The sequence below is a fragment of the Ammospiza caudacuta genome, chromosome 28 (genome assembly GCF_027887145.1).
Source record: "Ammospiza caudacuta isolate bAmmCau1 chromosome 28, bAmmCau1.pri, whole genome shotgun sequence".
Taxonomy (NCBI): Eukaryota; Metazoa; Chordata; class Aves; order Passeriformes; family Passerellidae; genus Ammospiza; species Ammospiza caudacuta.
The window spans coordinates 2203388-2225513 of NC_080620.1; the positions used below are offsets into that span (position 1 = coordinate 2203388).

The 22126-nt window shown below is 42.5% G+C and overlaps 1 protein-coding gene across 1 annotated transcript in view; it reads left to right on the forward strand.

Annotated features, from left to right (window-relative positions):
- DOT1L (DOT1 like histone lysine methyltransferase) overlaps nt 1-22126 on the forward strand; it is an 87636-nt gene that overhangs the window by 44790 nt on the left and 20720 nt on the right. Inside the window, exons 9-18 of the mRNA XM_058821100.1 lie at nt 1427-1506; nt 3035-3103; nt 7995-8101; nt 9123-9164; nt 11101-11184; nt 13065-13299; nt 14072-14185; nt 17831-17922; nt 21186-21287; nt 21847-21984. Coding sequence (XP_058677083.1) covers nt 1427-1506; nt 3035-3103; nt 7995-8101; nt 9123-9164; nt 11101-11184; nt 13065-13299; nt 14072-14185; nt 17831-17922; nt 21186-21287; nt 21847-21984 — 1063 coding nt within the window. The remainder of the gene's footprint in view (nt 1-1426; nt 1507-3034; nt 3104-7994; nt 8102-9122; nt 9165-11100; nt 11185-13064; nt 13300-14071; nt 14186-17830; nt 17923-21185; nt 21288-21846; nt 21985-22126) is intronic.

Here is a 22126-nt window from a genome sequence, read left to right on the forward strand (position 1 = left end):
GGGAGCACAAACCCTGTGAGGAACAGCTGAGGGAGCTGGGGGTGCTCAGCCTGGAGAAAAGGAGACTCAGGGGTGCCCCCATCGCTCTCTGCAGCTCCTGAAAGGTGCCTGTGCTCAGCTGGGGCTGGGCTCTGTCTGCAGCAGCACTGACACAACCAGAGCACACAGCCTCAAGCTGTGCCAAGGGAAATTCAGGTTGGATATCAGGAAAAAATATAGTTGGATATTAGGAAGTTGGTGAGATCCTATCCTATAGGTAGGATATCAGGAAAAAACTAATTAGGATATTAGGTGGGGTATTAGGAAAAATTGATCATTCTTTCAGTTTTTCATGGAAAGGGTGATAAAGTTCTGGAATGGCTGCCCGGGGAGGTGGTGCAGTCCCCATCCCTGGGTGTGTTTAATAAAGCCTGGATGTGGCACTGGGTGCCAGGGTTCAGTTGAGGTGTTGGTGCTGGGTTGGACTCGATGAACTTGAAGGTCTCTTCCAACCCAGTGATTCTGAAATTCTGTGATTGTGTGAATTCTGTGAATTCTGTGTCCAAACGCTCCTGCAGCTCTGGCAGCCTTGGCACCATTCCCTGGGCAGCCTGGGCAGTGCCCAGCAGCCTCAGGGGGAAGAACCTTGCCCTGAGCTCCATGCCAAGGCCTGGCATGTTCATTCAGCAGGGAGCTCAACCACTTCCAAGAGGTGTTGAGGACTCTTGTTGCAGCCTGGGCACCAAATGGGCACCAGGGACAATTAAGCCAGGCTGATTAGACCTTTAAACCAAAGGAGTGTCTATTTTTTAATCTGTGGCATGTTCTGGTTCTTTCCCAAGCCCTTTTATCATTTGTGGGCCTCTGCCTCTGTGCAGATTTCTTTGTTTCCATGTGATTGCTTTTTTCCAGGAACAACCCCTCCCCTCATTGAATTTCTTAACCCAGAAGCAAAGATGTAACTCCTCTGTTGTGGGTAGGGCTGAAGTGCTGGGTTTAGGACAGAGAAAATGTGCTCAGAGGTCACTGTCTTCTGGCATTATGGGGAATTTGGAGCTGGAAGAGAAACAGATTGTCCAGAGCAGCTGTGGCTGCCCCTGGGTTCCTGGAAATATCCAAGGCCAGGCTGGGCAGGGCTTGGTGCACAGTGGAAGATGTCCCTGCCATGGCAGGGCTGGCACTGAATGAGCTTTAAGGTTCCTTCCAACCCAAACAATTTTATGATTCTAAAATACATTTTGATATTTTAAATTCCCACCAAGAAGCAGCAGGATGAAGTGCTGAGTGTTGCTCTCCATGTTTTGGGTTACAGGAGCTGTAGAGTTGGGGACAAGCAGGTCTGTCCATGGCAGGAGTGGCTGGGAAGGCTCCAAGTGGCTGTGGTGTGGCTGGGGATCCTTGTGGGGTGTTTCTGGCTCTGATCTTTTACTGGATCCTTGTTTTGCAGTGTTATTTTTGTGAATAACTTTGCCTTCGGGCCCGAGGTGGATCACCAGCTGAAGGAGCGCTTTGCCAACATGAAGGAAGGTAAATCCAACTGGAGATGTTTCCTGCTTGTTTTCTGATTCCTGTGGGAGCTGAGGTGGGAGAGGGGCTCAGTTACACCTGGCAAAGCCAGGCCTTGGGGTTTGTTCTGTGCCTTGGGGCCACAGCACAGTGGGATTTGTTCTTCCCCCCTTGGTGTCTGCCCACACCTGCCTGGCTCCTTGGAGCATCCCCTCTGCTGGGAAAACTCTGCAGCAGGGTTGGGGTGGGAGGAGCTGCTGGTCCATCCTTCCCTCTTTTGGGAGCCCACAAAACACCCAACAGCCAAGGCCAAACTTCCTGGATCCCTGGAAATGTCCAAGGCCAGGCTGGGCAGGGCTTGGAGCAGCCTGGGACAGTGCAAGGTGTCCCTGCCATGGCAGGGGTGGCACTGGATGAGCTTTAAACTCTTTCCAACCCAAGCCTTTCCATGATTCTTGGCTGCAGAGGCACAGCTTTGGAAGGCCAGTCTGTAATTCCATACAGAATTCATTTCTCCCGTTCAGAGTTGGCTCATTTAGAGCTGGCTGTTAACTCCTGATTTGAAATGCTGGAGTCCCCAACCCTGGAAATGCTCCAAACCTGTGAGGAGGTGGCACCTGGTGACAGGGTTTAGTGGGATAGACTTTGATGGTTGGACTTGATGATTTTTAAGGTCTTTTCCAACCTTAATGGTTCCACAATTCCATAAAAACCTGCACAGTGCCACTGGGTGCTCCTGAGAAGCTTCACTGGAGCCTGGGGACACCCCCTAACCCCATCCTGGCCTCTCCATTGCCCTGGGTGTCTTTTCTTTGCTCCTAACCACTGGGAAAAGCAACAATTTTACTTGGTTGTGGCAGAAATGACAGAAATAACAATTTCTGAAAAGAAAAATGTGGTGTGAACAAAGCAGCTGTGGCTTCCCATGGCACAGCTTTGTGCTGAAATAAATAATGGGACTTTTGGGCTCTGCTGCAAACCATAAAACCCCCAAACTTAATCTGTTTTCTTTAATTTAACTGGATTGTTTTTTTTGTTTTCAAACTTGTTTAATGGTGGCTTGAGAGCAGTGGAAGGTGGAGATGTTTCAAGAACCCTTTACAATGATGAAACCTGATTTCTCTTCCCAGAGTGTGCTTCAGGCTCTGCTGAATGACCCCAAATACCCATGAAATGAAGATTAGTGGCCTCTAAATTAAAAGTCTTTTGGGGTTTGTGTATGAAAGATCCCAAGTAGGATGGAGATAATTGAAATTTCTTTAGATTGCCACTGAGAATTAACCTGCTCTTTTTTTATCAAGTATTTCCAATATGTCGTTTTAAATGATCCTTGAGGTGTCACCTGGCAGGATTCATGGATTTGCTTTCTTGGGGCTCTCAGAATGAGAATTAAGGGATTTATTTATTTTTTAATGCTATACCAGGGGCAGTTTTATAGGATTGCTCTTTAGGGCTCTGTACTGGGTTATATTTAATAAGTAGTTACTTCTAGAACAAATAATGGAGCTGACTGTGCTCTTTGTTTTTTTGTTTTTTCTTCTTTTTCCAGGTGGGAGAATTGTGTCCTCAAAACCTTTTGCACCTCTAAATTTTAGAATTAACAGTCGAAACTTGAGTGGTATGATTGCCCTTTTTATTGTTCATTACAGTTGTGGATGTTCATTATCTGAAAATGTCTGGGGGGTGTTACTGCATTTTAGAGTTGTTTAAGTAGAAAATGCTGTTGGATTTTTAGTGACAGGTACTTAAAATCAATTTAAAAAGAGGAGAGGACAATTTAAAATCAATTTAAAGAGAGGAGCAGACACTTTTGATGGGGTTTGTGCTGCTGTGTTTTGGTGTTGGTTCCATTGATGTGTCCCTGAGCTGCAGAGAAATCAGGATTTCAAGGGTGTGAATCATTCCTTGAGCCACAAAGAGCAGCCCTGACTCACAGGGGAGTTCCCTACACCCTAAATTCAGGCAGGGAAATCCTACCAGGCAGGATTCCTAAGGCTTAGAGGTCATGGAGCCAGGGTGGAAAGCTGGGGGTGCTCACCTGGACAGGAGAAGGCTCCAGGGACACCTCAGAGCCCCTTTTGGGGCCTGAAGGGGCTCCAGGAGAGCTGCAGAGGGACTGGGGACAAGGCCTGCAGGGACAGGACACAGGGAATGGCTCCCACTGCCACAGGGCAGGGCTGGGTGGGAGATTGGGAATCAGGAATTGTGGAATCCATCCCTGGAATGGATTTCCCAGAGCAGCTGTGGCTGCCCCTGGATCCCTGGCAGTGCCCAAGGCCAGGCTGGACGGGGTTGGAGCAGCCTGGGATGGTTGAAGGTGTCCCTGCCATGGCACTGAATGGGCTTTGAGGCCCCTCCCAACTCAAACCATTCCAGGACTGTGTGAAGTGTTCAGCTTTGAACTTCTCCTGTGCTGTGCTTTGAGCAAACAAACCTCTCCCAGACACACCCAGGCCCTGGGTCTGGCTCATTGCCAGCACAGGGTCGTGGTTTCCTTCTCCTGTGAACAGTCCAGATTCAATGTTTGGCAGCCTTGTCCTCTGCAAGGACATGAGCTGCAGTTTAAGGAGGTTTTAGGACATTCCATGTGGTTGGGTTTGACCTTTTCAGACTTTGACTGTTGAAACTGGGGTGTCTGTGCAGAAGCTGATGTTCTTTGTTGGTCCCTTTCAGTTGAGGTTTTAAAATGAAATTTCTCAAGCAGAAGAGCAGTCCAAGAAGGGCTTACATATATTTACTGTTTTCAGTGCTAAATTTTCCTTAAATCAAACCCCCCTCATCCCCTCCCTGTGCAAACGTGGGGAGCAATCTCACTGAGTTCCAAATCTCAAACTGTGCTGTCTAATTTTGGCCTAAGCTGCTTTTGAAGAACAGTAATTTTTGGACTGTCATGAAGTAAATTGAGCCCTTGGGAGTTATTTTTAAGCTTGAATTCTTGTGGATGTACCACACATCAGGCACCCAAACCTGCACTTTTCTTTCCTATTTGGATTTCTGTTCTGGGGCCTCTGGTGCTTTGAAACCTTGTTGAACTTTGGGTGCTGCACTACCAATTCTTTGGAGGCATGGAGTTGAAAATAAAAGGGAAAAAGGGAGGAATGATGCTCCTGGAGCAACTGGGAGAGCTGGGACCAGGCTGTCAGTTTGCTGATGAGGCAAAGAAAGCCTGAGTGAAGCTTGGGCACTCTACTCTTGCAGAGCCCACCAGAGCTTGAGGAAACCCAAAAATGCCCTTGGAGATGTTTCAATTAGACCTGCCCACAAAAATACAGGGCTTTGGCCTCTCAAGCCTTTTCTGTACTGGATTTTTCCCATTCCCTTCTCTCTCTGCTGCATTTGGGAGCCTGAGGCCAGCATGTGCTGCTGTTTCACCCCAGAACAGCCCTGGCTGCCTCTGCCAGTTGAGCCAGGCCTTTATCCCATCCCAGCTCCCAGCCCAGCCTGCATTCATTGGGAGTGTTTTCTAGAATGCTGAACTCTCAGATCTCAGCTGTTATTTCATGCTGAATGGAAATGCTGATGTTAAAATTATAGTGAGATAATTAATTGGAGTTTGGATGGGTGAGAGGCTCTAGCAAAAGGAGAGCCAACAGCTTCCACCAGTAGGAAACTTCCAGGGATTCAGATAAAAGGCCCTGGAAAAAAATATCTTGAGGGGGAATTGTGTGAGTAAATTTTAGGGCTTAATCCCTTTCTAAGACCATGTTATGTTGATAAATCCTAACATCAAATGAGCTTGTGTGGGATGTGCTGTGGCTGGGACCTGTTCCAAGTGACACTCCCAGGGAAATGCCACTCCAGTGTGGCCAGGGTCCTGCTCATGGAGCAGGGAATGTCCCACAAGGATTTCCATCACACTTTTATTCATTAAGGCTTTCTTTGGTGCCTGAGCATGCCTTGAGTCACGTCTCACCTGTCTGTCAAATACTCTGATCTGGAGTATGAACATTTAAATAATTTATACAAAACCCTGGGAAAGATCAAGGTTTAAGAAGGGGGAACCAGTTCTCTCAATTCCACTTTTGTCCTTAGTAGTTCCATCTGTGGGAAGAAGTGGAAATGTGGAAAGAGTTGGGACCAATGAAAACAAGCATTAAAATGTGGTTAAAATAGTGGTTGAGGTTGCTGAATCCCAAACCTTGCTTTTGGCCTCTTCTGGGTCATTTTTGTTTAATTAGAAACGTGCCATAATTTCTCCTGCAGCCCTGCCACTGGCTCAGTGCTTGTGGGAATGTTTAAGGCACATCCCCAAACTATTAATTCTGGAGAACAAAACAAACATAGACAAGAAAGCAAACCCAAAACATGTTTGTGCCCAGTCCAAATATAGGGCAGCTGCAGCTGACAGGGGCAGGGCTGGTGACGTTCTGGGGCTCTTTAATTCATCCCTGTCACACACATGTGGTGTTCCTTGGAAAAGAGTCTGGGACACAGTTCTGCTGGCCAGAACTCACTCACTCTGGGCTGGCTGGCTCAAAGGTACATGTCCCACATGGTGCTTTCCTGTGGGCTGCACGTAGCAAGAGAGGAAGGAATTCCCTTGAAACTCCCAGCAGTGTTTTCCTGGAGGATCTGCAAACCAGATTTCTCTGTGTTGGGTATTGTAAAATCAGGGCACTCCTGACCAAGGAAAATGATTGGCATCTGAGTCCATGGCTCTGGAATGCTGAATACTCACTTTATTAAAACTATATTTTACAATGATGAAAAGATTTATATCATATCATACTATAGAATACTATACCATATAATATAATAGAATATAATATCATAGTATATTTTATAATAAATATAATATAATATAATATAATATAATATAATATAATATAATATAATATGTAATATAATATGCTATAATATTCTATTATAGCATATTCTATTTATTCTATTCTATTATATTATATTTATCATATTACATTACATTATATTATTATATTATGTTATATTATGTCATATTATATCATATTATAGCATTATACATTATATTATATTATATTACATTTTATTATACTATATTTTATCATATCATAGTATAATATATTAATTATAATATATTTATTATATAATATATGTTATATTTTATTATTATATTATATTATATTATATTATATTTCTTATATAATGCTTACTTCTTTCTTTTAGCTACTATTGAAAGCTTGTGACTGTCACCTGTCAGTCCTGACACACATAAGATGGATCTAATTGGTTTATAATTTAAAACACTATCACTAGAATCTAATAATTAAATTTTTGTAGGTAAATAATCTTCTAAAACATTCTACATGTTCACAAAACAACAGGAGCAGTAAATGAGATGAGAATTGTTTTCCCTCTATGCTTCTCTAGGGAAAAACCTGAGAGAGAGAATTCTGACTCTCTGTTCAGAGGGCATGTGAATAGTGCAGTGGGTGCCTGGCTGGTGTCACCCCCTGATGCCCAGGGGTGCCAGGGGCACTGACAGGGGGGAATGGGGCTCTTGGATCCCCTCCAGGCCTGGGGGCTGGCGCTGGGAAATGCCAAAATCAACTCAGGCACTGCCATTCCCAGGCTTCGTGCGCTGATGGACGCCCCAGTGCCCGGGGCCAGGGCAAACGGGGTGCCATCCACCCCCCCAAATCCTCCTCTTCCTCACACGTGTGCTCCTGCACGTGTTTTTCCTCTGGGACTGTTTTGGGAGCCTGCAGCAGCATCCCCTTTGCTCAGAGGCTGAGGCTGTGGCGGGGCCAAGGTTGGGTTTGGCTCTGCCTTGGGCACGGAGCCAGCACCTGGAGCTGGAGCCATGGAGATGCTTGGGGCTGGTTCATCCCACTGGGGGGATGCTGGGCAGCACCCACAGCATCTGTGCAGGGAGAAATTTGGGTGCTGAGCTGCTCTGGGAGCTGTGGCAAAGGAGGTTCATCCCCCTGTGGGGATACTGTGCAGCACCCACATCATCTTGGGTAATGCTGTGAGAAATGCACTGCCTGTTCATGGCCAAAACCATAAAGTATTGATTGTGCTCTGAGTTTTGAGTGAAATTTTGAGGGAAAAATTGGGGTGCTGAGCTGCTCTGGGAGCTGTGGCAAAGGAGGTTTGTTCCCACTGTGGGGATACTGGGCAGCACCCACATCATCTGTGCAGGGAAAAATTGGGGTGCTGAGCTGCCCTGGGAGCTGTGGCAAAGGAGGTTTGTTCCCACTGTGGGGATACTGGGCAGCACCCACATCATCTGTGCAGGGAAAAATTGGGGTGCTGAGCTGCTCTGGGAGCTGTGGCAAAGGAGGTTCATCCCCCTGTGGGGATACTGTGCAGCACCCACATCATCTTGGGTAATGCTGTGAGAAATGCACTGCCTGTTCATGGCCAAAACCATAAAGATTGTGCTCTGAGTTTTGAGTGAAATTTTGAGGGAAAAATTGGGGTGCTGAGCTGCTCTGGGAGCTGTGGAAAGGGAGGGATGGCAGGGCGAGATGCTGGAGTGCCCAAAATTGTCACTGTGTCCCCTAACCAGCTGCTGTCTCCTCCCACAGATATTGGCACTATCATGAGGGTTGTGGAGCTGTCACCACTGAAGGGCTCTGTGTCCTGGACAGGGAAGCCAGTCTCCTACTACCTGCACACCATTGACAGAACCATAGTGAGTACCAGGGCTGCCTGTGCCCTGCTCCTGGCAGCACTTGCAGCTCCTCATCCTTCTGCCTGGGCTTGTGTTCCTGTCCCTTTGTGGGTTTACACACCTGAGTGTGCAAACTGCCTGCTCCAGGGTTGCACACACACCCTGGGGTTGAGGGCAGTGCTGGTTTACTGAAGCTGCAGAGATTCCCTGATAAAATTCCTTCTGCAGCTGCTCAGAATTGGGCTCTGCTGCTGTCCTTTCCTCACAGAGGACTCAGTGGAGCTTTGATTCCTCTGTGGTGCACAGATCATTTAATCCAGTCATATTCAACCAGTAAATCTCAATTTTAGTAAAATTCTCAGCTGCTGTAGTAGCAGCCCAAGCTCCATAACAATGATGCATTCACTGTTTTTTTAAATTAAACAAAAAAACTCCCAACAAACCAAATAACAACAATAGAATAAATAAATAACAACAGTAAATAACCCATGCAACAGCCCCCACCAAAAATCCACCAACCCCCCACCAAAGAGCCCCCAAGCCCCTCATAAAACCCAACAAACCCTTTGGAAATCGAAAATTTCGTGGAGGAAATTTTTATCCACATCATTTATCCAACCCCAAGGTTTTTGCAGTGGGATAATAATGCTGTTTTTCTCCCTCTGCTGTAGTCTAATAAAGCTTTTGTTCAGGAATGTGCCAGAGTGCAGATAAATGGTGGAGTATGAGGGTGCAGCAGCTTCAGTGCAAATAATTTCATTGAAAATCAGCCTGTGCTGAGGGGAGATATGTGACACAAAGCTCCAAAACAAGGCCAGGAGTGGTGGGGGATGATAAAACCTTGCAGAGGTTGGATTATGCCCTGTTACACAACAGGCTGGGTGCCTGAAAAGAATGAATGTAAATGGCTTCTTGATGGAGCTTATCAAAGAAAAGCAGTCACAATTTCTGCAGTTCTGCACTTGTTTTAAGCTAATATTTTATTCTTCTGTGTTCATCTGTCATGGTTTTGAGGATGACTCTCTTCTCTTTCTATTTTCAGCTTGAAAACTATTTTTCTAGTCTCAAAAATCCAAAACTCAGGGTAAGTAAGTTTCAATCATTTTCTGTAGAAAACTCAGAGTTAAGGGAGCAGCCACTGTGAGGAATTTAATCACAGGTGGACAGAATTGATTGGAAATCAGATTTTCTTGCTAGGCAAAGAACATGGAGCTAATTGAAGGGAAGTCTCAGATGCCATCAAGCACTAATTCAATCATGTCCAAGGGATTTCTAATAGAGAATTAATGGGGCAGCCCCAAGGTGCTTTTACCTTGCACTGGAGGTCTGTAATGAGCTATTTCTTCATTAAAGAACTGGAATTAAAGAAGGGAATGATGGTTTGAATCGGTCCCAGAGCTCAGCTCCTGAAATGATGCTGAGCAATGCTCTGAAATGTTCCTTTTGGGATGTGCCATTGGAAGCACAGAGTGAGTTGTCATTTGCTGCAGTCTGGGCTGTTACATGTGGAATTAAAATGCCAGAGAGTTTTTGGGGCTGTGCAGGGCTGGGTTAACCTGAAATAATCAATGGATTTCCAGGAAGAGAATTAAGTGAGGCCACTTAATTTAAAATTTCAGGTGAATGTTCATCCTCAGGCTGACTGGCTCTGTTAAGAACAGACTCATGGGGGCTCTGAAAGGGAATTGTTTCAGATTGCTCCACTCAAATTTGGGGCAAAAAAAACTTCTTAGAGAAAATAAAATAAAAGTCAGGGTACTTCTGACCTTCCCTGCTTTTCACACTGAAACCTGCCACTGGTTTGGTTGATAATGTGCTTAAATCAAAGGAGTGTTGGAAATACCAGAAATCTTAAGCAGATTAAACCTCTGGAAGGTGCAGGAAAGGCTTTGACTGAGCCCTTGGAAATTTCCTGCCCTAAAGAAGTTTGGTTTTTTTTTTTTTTTTTTTTTTTTTTTTTTTTTTTTTTTTTTCTGAGAGAAAAAGAGATTTTTCTCTGAACAGGGAAATTTCCTGTCAGCCTGGGAGAAAATCAGCCTGAAAAGTTGCTGGTTTTTCTTTATTAGTCAACTCAATAAACTTGGCTGAAGTTGAATGAGATGATGATTAATGGCTTTGCCATTTCCAGTTGTGCAAGATTTTTAATGTGTCACCATGAAATGTTGGGGATGTGGGAAGCTATTAAAGTTCACAATATTATTTATTGTTATTATTAGTATTATCATTATAATTATCATTATTAATTATATATATTTATTTCTTCTTATTATTGTTTTTGTTATTGTTAGTGTTATTAGTATTAGTATTGTTACTATTATTATTGCTGTTATTGTTATTTAATCATAATAATGTATATATACTATATTTCTATGTATATTTTACCATATTATTTACTGATGATATATATATTAAATAATAGTATTAATAACAATATCAACACTAACATTAATAATACTAACACTATTAATATAATATTAATATATTATTGATATAATAGTATTTTAATCCTATTTTTATTGTTATTATTATATGTGCTATTACTATTATTGCTATTATCATTGATATTGTTGTTTAATGAAAATAATGTGTATATACTATATTTTAATATATATTTTACCATATTATTTACATATTATATATATGAAATAATAACAACAATAATAACAACAACAGCACTCATAATAATAATATTACCACTTTTATTAGAATAACAATATAGCAATAATATAATGTTAATATGTTATTTGTTAACAACAACGATAATAATAATAGTAATAATAATAATAAATATGAAACCTGATACAGCAGTATGGGGCTGGAAGGGGAGAATATTGGAAGAGTTGAGATTTAATCTCCTCTGGAGGTGGAAAAGGATTTGTTCACACCTGAGTGTGGCCTGAGGGAAAGGGGAAGTTTGTTCCCTTTTCTTGTGGAAAATGAAGCTGGGAAAGAAGATTATTTGCATTAAAAAGTGATAAACACATAAACAAATGGTGAAATGTCCCCTCCCTTGTCCCCAGGAGGAACAAGAGGCAGCTAGACGTCGTCAACAAAGAGAAAACAAAAGCAACACAACGACTCCAACGAAGGTCCAAGAAAACAAGGTGAGCATCCTGCATTTGTGGGTGCTGAGTGATTCCTGTGGCTGAGTCAGGAGGAGCCTCTGGGGGAAGGTTTTACTCTGGAGCTGTTGCTGTGCCCAAAAATATGATGGAGTGAGTTAATAAAAGCTGCTCTTGGGAGTTGTGCCACTAATTCTGGAAGGATGAAAAAAAAGGTGCTGCAAGATGAATAGTTGGTTGTCCACCCTCGCTTGCATCCAGCAGGAGTTTGCAGAGCTGTCCCTGAGTCACAGCCCACTGAATGGAGCTCAGAGTGTGCTGAGTCTTCTGCAAAGACTCATTTCCTTTCTTGGGTAATGCTGTGAGAAATGCACTGCCTGTTCATGGCCAAAAATATAAAGTATTGATTGTGCTCTGAGTTTTGAGTGAAATTCAGTTGAGGAATGTAGTCAGGGAAGGATGAATAATCAGCTTTTGTTAGACAGCAGGTACAGATTGAACAGAATCACAGAACACTTTGGCTGTAAGGGACCTCAAAGCCCATCCAGTGCCACCCCTGCCATGGCAGGGACACCTCCCACTGTCCCAGGTGCTCCCAGCCCTGTCCAGCCTGGCCTTGGGCACTGCCAGGGATCCAGGGGCAGCCACAGCTGCTCTGGGCACCCTGTGCCAGGGCCTGCCCACCCTGCCAGGGAACAATTCCTGATGCCCAATCTCCCACCCAGCCCTGCCTGAAGTTCTCCTCCCTCAGCATTTCCTTTTCTTTAATGAATTGTTGGGTTAGCCTTTTTTCTGACTTAGAGATAGGGTAACTGAGAGGTGCTTTAAAAACTTTTATTCTATTTTTAGTCTCATGAGAAGGGTGAGACAATACAGATGTTATAACTCACACCATCACAATCAGAAGCCAACTATTTCCTAATTACAATACATTTTAAGCATCTCTTGGCCTATCAGTTTTAGCTGCTTAGGCTGTAAATGCCTTAAAGCCAATCATCTAAAATTACCCCTCATTGGTCCCACTACAATGCAACTTTCATAGTTTAATTTCTCTAAAGTGTTTAGTCTTTTTTGTAAAGTTACCTTTTAAAACTTGTTTCTAGTTCCATTTCTCTCTCAACAATGTCTGTCCTGTTCCATGGCATTTCTAAGTCAGTATTTCTTATTTCAAAGTTTACATACAGATGCACATTGTGTGAGCCTTCTGTCAAACTTAAAAAAATTTAACTGTCACAAACTGTAAGAAACTGAAAATTTAAAAATTTTCTACAAATCCATTTCCCTCAATGAATGAGTCCAGAAGAGAATGAGCACAATCCCTTGGGAACAACTCTTATCCTAAGCAAGTCTAAGCAAGTCCACTTCCCTGGCAAATTATTGCACTACAGTGCATCAGTTTCCTTTCAGAAACATTATTTCTGATATATCATATATATATAATATCAGAAATATATTTCAATAATAAGAAGGAAACACCATTATTTCTGATATATCATTTATATATCATATCAGAAATAGATCTCAATAATAATGAAGAAACACCATTATTTCTCTTATTTATATATATAAAAAACAGAAATAATGGTGTTTCTTCATTATATATATATAATCAAGAAACACCATTATATATAAACATTTATATATATATAATGTTTATATAATAATATATCAGAAATATATTTCAATAATAATGGAACACCATTATTTCTGATATGATATATCATATATATATTTATATATCATATCAGAAATAGATTTCATTAATAATAATGAAACACCATTTTCCTGATATGATATATCATATCTATATTATTTCAGAAATGTGTTTCATTGATAAAAATAAAACACCATTATGAATGTTTGCTGAAAAGGAATGTTGCATTATGAGGTAGAAATGACCAAAGGTTTTCAAAACCCCTCAGGATTCTGGTGCTGAAGAAGAAAAAGCTGCAGCAAATTCTGTTAAAAAGCCATCTCCCTCCAAGGCCAGGAAGAAGAAGCTGAGCAAGAAGGGCAGGAAAATGGCAGGGAGGAAACGAGGGCGCCCCAAGAAAATGAACACGGCGAGCACTGAGCGCAAGACCAAGAAGAACCAAACTGCACTAGAAATTCTGCATGCTCAGACTGTCTCCCAGACATCTTCATCCTCTCCTCAGGGTGAGTGTAGGGGTGTGCAAGAGCCTGGATGAGTCTCTGAAGCTCTGGATGTTCTGGTTATTCCTTTGTGGCCTGGTTGAGTTGGATTTTGTGGCATGAATTCCATGTTGTCACCAGAGCAGAGCTGTCCTTTAGGAGGTGGGCGTGGGATTGATGATGATGGATGTGGGTGGGATTAATGAATTGGTGGTGATTAATGTGTTAATGGTGATGGCATTCCTGTACTGATGGTTTGGGGGTGGGATTAATGGTGATGGATGGTGATTAATGCATTGGGGATGGGATGTGTCTGTGGGTACTCAGCCAGGAGCTGGGGATGCTGCCTTCTCTGAGCTGCTGCTCTTAGGATGGACCACAGAGACCCTTCCCAGCGCTTTAGAGCAGTGTGTGGATGTGTTTGGAGCTCTGTGTTGGTGAACTAAGCTCCTGGATCTCATTACAAATCCCCCTTTGTGCCACACCTGGGAATGCTGACTTGGAATCACAGAATTCTGGGTTGGTTTGGCTTTAAAGAGACCTCAAAACCCATCCAGTGCCACCCCTGCCATGGCAGGGACACCTTCCACCATCCCAGGCTGCTCCAGCCCTGTCCAGCCTTGGACACTGCCAGGGATGGTCCTTCCCAGCCCAAACCAATTCCAGGATTCTGTGCCATGTTTTCAGGATTCTGTGCCATGTTTTCAGGATTCTGTGCCATGTTTTCATTGGCAAAGCTCCTGTCCTTGTCCCAAACACTGAGTGCTGACCTGAGGTTGTGTTTGTGTCTCTCCAGATGCCTACAAGTCACCTCATAGCCCATTTTTCCAACTACCTCCTAAAGTGCAACGGCATTCGTCCAACCAGCTCCTGGTGACACCCACCCCCCCTGCACTACAGAAGCTGCTAGGTAAGGCCTGCCTAACCCAATTTTGGGGTTTTTCATGGGGTAGGAGGGGGATTCTCTCCTCCCCACCTTCCCCTGCCTGCCCCACATCTGTCAGAACCCAGGACATTCCTCTGGCTGCCCTGGAGCACTCCAGACTCTGGCAAAGGGCTCAGAGACCTTGGCACAGAGTCAAAGACACCTGTGCCTTCCATTTTAGCCCATGGAAACAATTCCCAACTTTGTGTGAAGAGTTACAAGCCACAAGGGTTTAAATAGAATGATAGTGAATTTCTTACCATGTGAAAATGTAGAATTTTAGAGTTTTTAGAATGCAGTTTCAAGAAGCAAGATAGAAGAATCTGGGCATGTCCTTCTTCTCCTCCTTTTTCTTGTCCTCCATCCTCTGCTCCATCTGTGATGGTGGCACTTCTGGGTTGGTTTAGAGTAGAGACAGACTGTCTAACATAGGTGATAGGTATTGGAAAATTATTGTAAATAAAGTACAGGTAGTTTTTGGTATAAAAAGCCAACACCACCCCAAGGGTGGTCAGTGTGCCACAATCCAACCTGCTGGACAGATCTCAGTAGGTCAGAGAAAGAATGGAGTAGCTAAGAGCAAATAAACAACCTTGAGAACCAGAGCTGAGGAATCACAACTACTTCTTTGAGTCTGAAGCTAAGAAAAAAGACTTTTGATACCTCAAGAGCCAATCCAGCAACAACTCAGAACCTGAGACACATCCTTGGGCAGCACCCCCTCCTGCTGAAGTTGGTGTTTCACTCTATATTTATTCTCTGATGTTGCTTCAGCTCTCCTTTGGCACAACAGGCAGTGAGCCTGGATTTAGTCAGAAACAGCTTTATTTGAAATGAAACCATTCTCTTAATCCTGGGGAACACCACTCTGTTGTGGTGTTGTGAGGGCTTTCAAGACGAGGTGAAAAATGTGAAATTATTTCAAGTTTTCAGAAAGTTTATTTATTATTTCTTGATATTATATTATAATAATGATGTTATATATGTAAATATAGATATATTTATGAATAACATTATATCATGCCTTTATATATATATATATATATATATATATATATATATATATATATATATATATAAATAAAATATCCTTTTCCATAATATCGTATTATATCCCATAATATCCCATAACATAACATAATATATATAATATATAATATATTATTGTATTATATATCAATATATCAATTTGTATTATATTATGTTATGTTATATTACATTATATTATGTCATACAATACCATATTTTAATTAGATATATGGTATAATATCATAATATATCACAATATATCATAATGTATAATATCATATTACGTAATATTATATGATATGACATATTATATTATGAAAATTATATATTAAAACTATACTTAAGAAAGATAAAGGAAATATCAGAAAGCTAGACAAGAAGAATAATAAAAACCTGTGACAGACACAGAGAGTGACAGCTAGCTGTCATTAGCCATTAATTAAAACAATTCACATGTTTGGATAAACAATTACCAGGTTATATTCTAGAGGAATAAAACATGGAGAAGCTGAAGCTTCTCAGGAGAAAAGTCCTTGCAAAAGGATTTTTCATAAAATATCCTGGTGACACCACTCCCATTCCTCTGCCGAGCTCAGAGCCCATAAATGAGGCCCTGCCTGAGAGGCTGAGCTCACAAAGGTGTGGTTGGAAAATGCAGGAGGTGATTAAAGAAAATCCTGGAGGTTTTTTTTGTTTTATCTTCTGTTGCCTGACCCCTCCCAGCTGTTTCTGGATTTTGGCATTACCATGAGCCAGGCCAGGATGCTCTGGGATGTGGCACAGGGTACCAGAAGTGTCCTTACCTTGGGCTCTCCTGAGTTTGTGCCAGTCATGGCTGATTCCTGGTGGAAGAGAGAGAAAAAGAATGATTTAAAGGGATGTTTTGTGGCAAAAGAGTGATTTTGAGGGATGTTTTGTGGGAAAAGTGATTTTTTAAAGAGATATTTTGTGGCAAAAGTAATTTTTGAGGGATATTTTATGGGAGATTTTTGTGGTAAAAGTGTGATTTTTTTTGTGGCAAAAGAGTGATTTTGAGGGATATTTTGTGGCAAAAAGAGTGATTTCTTTTTTTGAAGGATTTTTTGGGGATATTTTGTGGCAAAAAAATGATTTTTTTTTGAGGGGTGTTTTGTGGCCAAAGAGTGATTTTTGAAGGGTTATTTTGTGGCAAAGAGTAATTTTTGGAGGGATGTTTTGTGGGATAATTTGTGGCAAATGAGTCTGTTTTGGGGGGTACTTTGTGGCAAAGGAGTGTTTGGGATTTTTTGTTTTTTTTTTTAAGGGTTATTTTGTGGCAAAAGAGATTTTTTGAGAGATATTTTGTGTCAAAAGTGATTTTGAGGGATGTTTTGTGGCAAATAGTAATGATATTTGAGGGATATTTTGTGGCAAAAGAGTGACTTATAGGGCTATTTTGGCCAAAGAGTGATTTTGAGGGATATTTTGTGGCCAAAGAATGATTTTGAGGGATATTTTGTGGCAAAAGTGTGACTTTTGAGGCATGTTTTGGCAAAGGAGTGATTTTTAAGGGATATTTTGTGGCCAAAGAATGATTTTGAGGGATGTTTTGTGGCAAATAATAATGATATTTGAGGGATATTTTGTGGCCCAAGAGTGATTTGAAGGGATATTTTGTGGCAAATGAGTGATTTTATGGAATGTTTTGGGGCAGGGTGGATGGGGTCATGGTTTCCATGGGACCTGATGGATCCAAGAGTTCCTTTTGTGCCAGGAGAGGCACTTCCAGCCTGTTCCTAAATCCATCCTCAATGGCTTAGTCTGACTTAGAGTCCAAATCAAAAGCAAGGGAGAGACAAGTGAGGAGAGGTGGCCAGGGAGACAATGGGGGCAAACAGGGGCATGGCATTTACCCTGCTGAAATTCTTCATCTGTTTTATTTAAATTTTGTCTATTTATTTTTATTTATACTTTATTTCCATTTTTAATGGTTTGGTCTCTTCTTGAGTCCAAACCTGAAGCAAAGGAAAGACAAGTGAGGAGATAGGGGAGGAAATAGGGGCAGACAGGGGCATGGCATTAACTCTGCTTAAATTTCTTATCTGATTTATTTTTATTTTATCTATTTTCATTTATTTATTGATTTATTTCCATTTTCTAATGGATTAGTCTTTGAGTCCAAATTGAAAGCAAGGGACAGAAAAGTGAGGAGAGGTGGCCAGGGGGGGAATAGGGACAAACAGGGACATGACATTTACCCCTGCTGAAATTCCTCATCTGATTTTTTTTTTTTAAATCTATTTTTATTTATTTTTTATTTATTTCAATTTTTAATGGCTTAGTCTGACTTTGGGTCTATTTCAAAAGCAAAGGAGAGACACATGAGGAGAGGTGGCCAGAGGGGAAATGGGGGCAAACAGGGACATGGTATTTACCTTGCTGAAATTCCTCATCTGATTTATTTTTATCTATATGTTTTTATTTATTATTCTATTTCCATTTTTAATGGGTTAGTCTGACTTTGAGTCCAGAGCAAAAGCAAGGGAGGGACAACTGAGGAGAGGTGGCCAGGGAGGAAATAGGGGTGAACAGGGCCATGTCATTTATCTAATGCTGAAATTCCTCATCTGATTTATTTTGCAGACTCATTTAAGATCCAGTACATGCAGTTCATGGCATACATGAAAACTCCTCAGTACAAAGCAAGCCTGCAACAGTTACTGGAGCAGGAAAAGGTGAGTCTGAATTTTCACATTTCTAAACAAAATTACCAAACTCTGAAGTTCCTTGGATGTGGGGAAGAGTGCTGGGGATGGGAATTGTGTGCATTCACACCAGTCCTGCTTAGGCTGAACAACTCCCAGGGCATTTTGTTGCTAAACTAATTTTTTGTGTGTTTAAATCACACAAAAATGAGAGAGCTGCACCTCCCCTTTTCCCTGACAATGCTGACTTAGAGAATCCTGGAATGGTTTGGGTTGGAAGAGACCTGAGAGCCCACCCAGTTCCACCCCAGCAGGGACACCTTCCACTGTCCAGGCTGCTCCAACCCTGTCCAGCCTGGCCTTGGGCACTGCCAGGGATGGTCTCTCCCAACACAAACCAATTCCAGGATTTTATGAACCACAGTTCATAGAATTATGGATTAGGAAACCATTGAACTCAGATTAAGAAACCCAAAGTGTCATCACTGGTTGTGGGGATTTAGCACAGCATCATTGGTACTGATATCATAATGGGTTGGATTGCACTGATGGGCAAAGGGTAAATGTCCCAAATCAGGGACTGGAAAAGGTGGAAAGGCCAGGAGGGTCCTGGAGCTGTGCACAGGGTTGTTTGTCTGCCCTGTAGCCACCAGCAGAGGGAGGAGATCTGCCTGACACCTCCTTGTGTTGCTTTGTCTCAGTGATGAATGATTGCATTACTGTATCATTTAGCCCTGATGGGTCTGTTCTGCTGCTTCTGTGGAGGAACTTTCCCCACAATGCTCAGAATTAAACTTGAACTTCCACTTAAAACCTTGCAGGGCCTGAAGGGGCTCCAGGAGAGCTGCAGAGGGACTGGGGACAAGGCCTGCAGGGACAGGACACAGGGAATGGCTCCCACTGCCACAGGGCAGGGCTGGGTGGGAGATTGGGAATCAGGAATTGTGGAATCCATCCCTGGAATGGATTTCCCAGAGCAGCTGTGGGTGCCCCTGGATCCCTGGCAGTGCCCAAGGCCAGGCTGGGCAGGGCTGGGAGCAGCCTGGGACAGTGGGAGGTGTCCCTGCCATGGCAGGGTGGCACTGGATGGGTTTTGAGGTCCCTTCCCACCCAAACCAGTCTGGAATTCTGTCCAGGTCCAGCTTTTGGCATTCCCTGTGGAAGCTTTCCTTACTCTGTAGTCTTTGTGAGAGTGTCAGAAAAAAGCCACAGGGCTTTTTTATCAGGTTTTCCACATTGGGAACTCTCCAGAGGAAAGAAATTAACTTTTGCCACCCCATTTCTTACTGAGAAGTGGTTGGTGCTGCTCTGGTGTTCATGGAAACCTCTTTTTCTGTGGTTATTTCCATTTGCTTTCACAGTCAATCAGCACTCAGAACTTTCATCTTTTTCCTTAAGCAGCAGATTTTTCTTCTTGTTCTGCACTTGTCAGGAAAGCCAGCATAAAGTGAACTTATCTCCTGCACAAATGAAATGGTGGTGTGTAAAGGTTGTGCCCTGCACAGAGAATGAATCAGGGGTCTGGAAAAGTCATCACTTGGTGCTGCTATCCAACAGCTGCTCCACACTTTTAAATGTTAAAATGAGGAATTCAGTATGAAAATATTTTTTATGGAGTGTTACATGGCAAATTAAACCTGCCAGAGGGAGAACTTGGCTGGGTGAGGGGCTGGGTATGGTCTGTTCAGTAACTCCCTCTTACAGGAAGGTTTTCAAGTACAATAAAAATCTCTGTAATGATGATTTTGAAATCAGCTGCTGCTTCCCAGAGTGCCCTTAGATGGAGCTGTCAGCCCCTGCAGTGCCTGGGAAGGCTGAATGAAATGCCTGGTGTTGAAAACAAAACTGATTTTCCAGCATCCCCCAGAGCAGCCCCTTTAGCATTGCAGGGACTTTTCCCCAGCCAGGTCTGTGTGTTCCTGCATGTGTGGAATTTCCAACACTGCTTGGAATATCGGCCATGGAATTATTAAGGTTGGAAAGGATTAAGGTGCTTTTTGCCCTTGTTCCCCACTTTTCCTGGAGCAGTGGCTCAGTCTGTGCAATCCCTGCTTGGCCTCTGCAGCACAAAGTGGAGAACAGGATAATCCCAAAGCTCCCTGGGCTTTCTGCACTAATTCTGCTTTTGGGGCTGGGTAAATGAGGCTTTTCAGCCAGTCCTGTCCTGCCCTTTGCTGTGCATGGCCATGGATTGGAGCAGGGACCTGGTTAAGGAATGTTCAGGGCTGGGAATTGCTTTGAGTGGCTCAGGTGACCTGCTGAAATAATGGTGGTATGAGTATATAATATAAAAGTATATAATAATATACAATATTATATATATAATATATAATATTATATAAAAATAGTATATATTATGTATAATATATATTATATATACTATATATAATATTATATATTATATACTATATATGATATATTATATATTATATGCTATATATTATATATAGATGTGTGTATGTATATATAAAAATAAAATATATCATTTATGATATAAAAATGTATATATAATAGATTAGATAATAGAGAATAGATAAGTGTGTATTGTATATAATATATAACATAATATATAATATATAATATATAATATATAATATATAATATATAATATATAATATATAATATATAATATATAATATATAATATATAATATATCATATATGATATATGATATATGATATATCATATATAATACATAATACATAATACATAATATATAATAATGGTGACAGAAGTAGGAAAACTGGTTTGGTTATTTAGGACTTTATTCCTGCCTCCCCCCCAGGGTAGTTTCATTTACTGCATCTCTTCCATGAGAATTGCACAGGGAGGCTTTGAGCTGGGGCTCTGGGGATTTAGAGCCAGTTCCCTGTTTGGGAGCAGATTTCATGCAGATAATCTTTTCCAGTTCTATTCCTGCTCTGTGGGATGGGATTATTGCTGCTGCTTCACGATGCGCTAGGAGGATAAAAATGAGTTTCTAAGACTGTCTTGATTGTATTTTACCATAGAGGTGGAAAAACCTGCTTAAATTTAGTCAGAAATTCGCTGCTTAAAAACTCTTTACTACCTAAAACCTACTTAAATTTAGTCAGAAATTTACTACTTAAAGGCTCTTTACAGCTGATTTAACCCCACCAGTATCACACCCAACAAATCCAGGTTTTCAGCAGCCTGGGGCAGGGCTGGATGAGCTCTCCTGCATCCAGGTTCTGTCCTAAAGTGCTCCACAAATCTCCTTGAGATGGCCCATGCTGCAGCTGGTGCTAAAATGTATTTTTTCCCTCTTCCAGGAGAAGAATGCTCAGCTGCTGGGGACAGCCCAGCAGTTGTTCACCCACTGCCAGGCCCAGAAGGAGGAAATCAAACGCCTGTTCCAGCAGAAGCTCGATGAGGTACCTCTGTGCTTGGGGGGCTGTTTCCAAATCAGCTGCTTGCAAACATTTCTGGTCCAGCTAAGTGAGACCAGAGCAGTCTCAGCTCTTCAGCCCCTATGGTGTTTGGTGAAGGATTCACCCTCTCCTGCTCAAACAAACTCTGTGCTGCCAACCTAGCTCAGGAGCACAGGAGGGAAATGTGGGAACTGTCCACAGACAGTTCTGTTGGCTGGCAAAGCCTAAATGCCAGTTTTGCAGTTGAAGGGGTGGAAGAGCAGCTCCAAGGTCCTTGTGTCCCTCCTTGTTATCCCTCAGCAGCCACCAAGTGCCTTGTGGAATGCTGGGGGAGGTTCTGAGAGCTGCAGATTTCTGCAGATCTCCTCAGTGTCACTTGGGAATGGGACAATCACCAGGAATGAGGGTGTTAGCACCCCAGGAATGATGGTGTCAGGACCCCAGGAATGAGGGTGTTAGCACCCCAGGAATGAGGGTGTCAGGACCCCAGGAATGGGGTGTCAGAACCCCAGGAATGATGGTGTCAGGACCCCTTTGACTGATCTCACCCTTCACCTTTTAGCTGGGAGTTAAAGCTCTGACGTACAACGACCTGATCCAGGCTCAGAAGGAAATCTCTGCTCACAACCAGCAGCTGAAAGAACAGACAAAACAGCTGGAGAAGGACAACAGTGAACTCAGGAACCAGAGCTTGCAGCTGGTGGGTCCAGGGGATGCTGCCCTTGGGCTGAGGGCACAAGCTGGGAGTGAAACATCACCCAGCTACTCAGGGATGATGGGGGGAAACCTGCAGGAGTCTTTTTTTACCTTTGATTGACCCCATAGCAGATCCTGAACTGGCA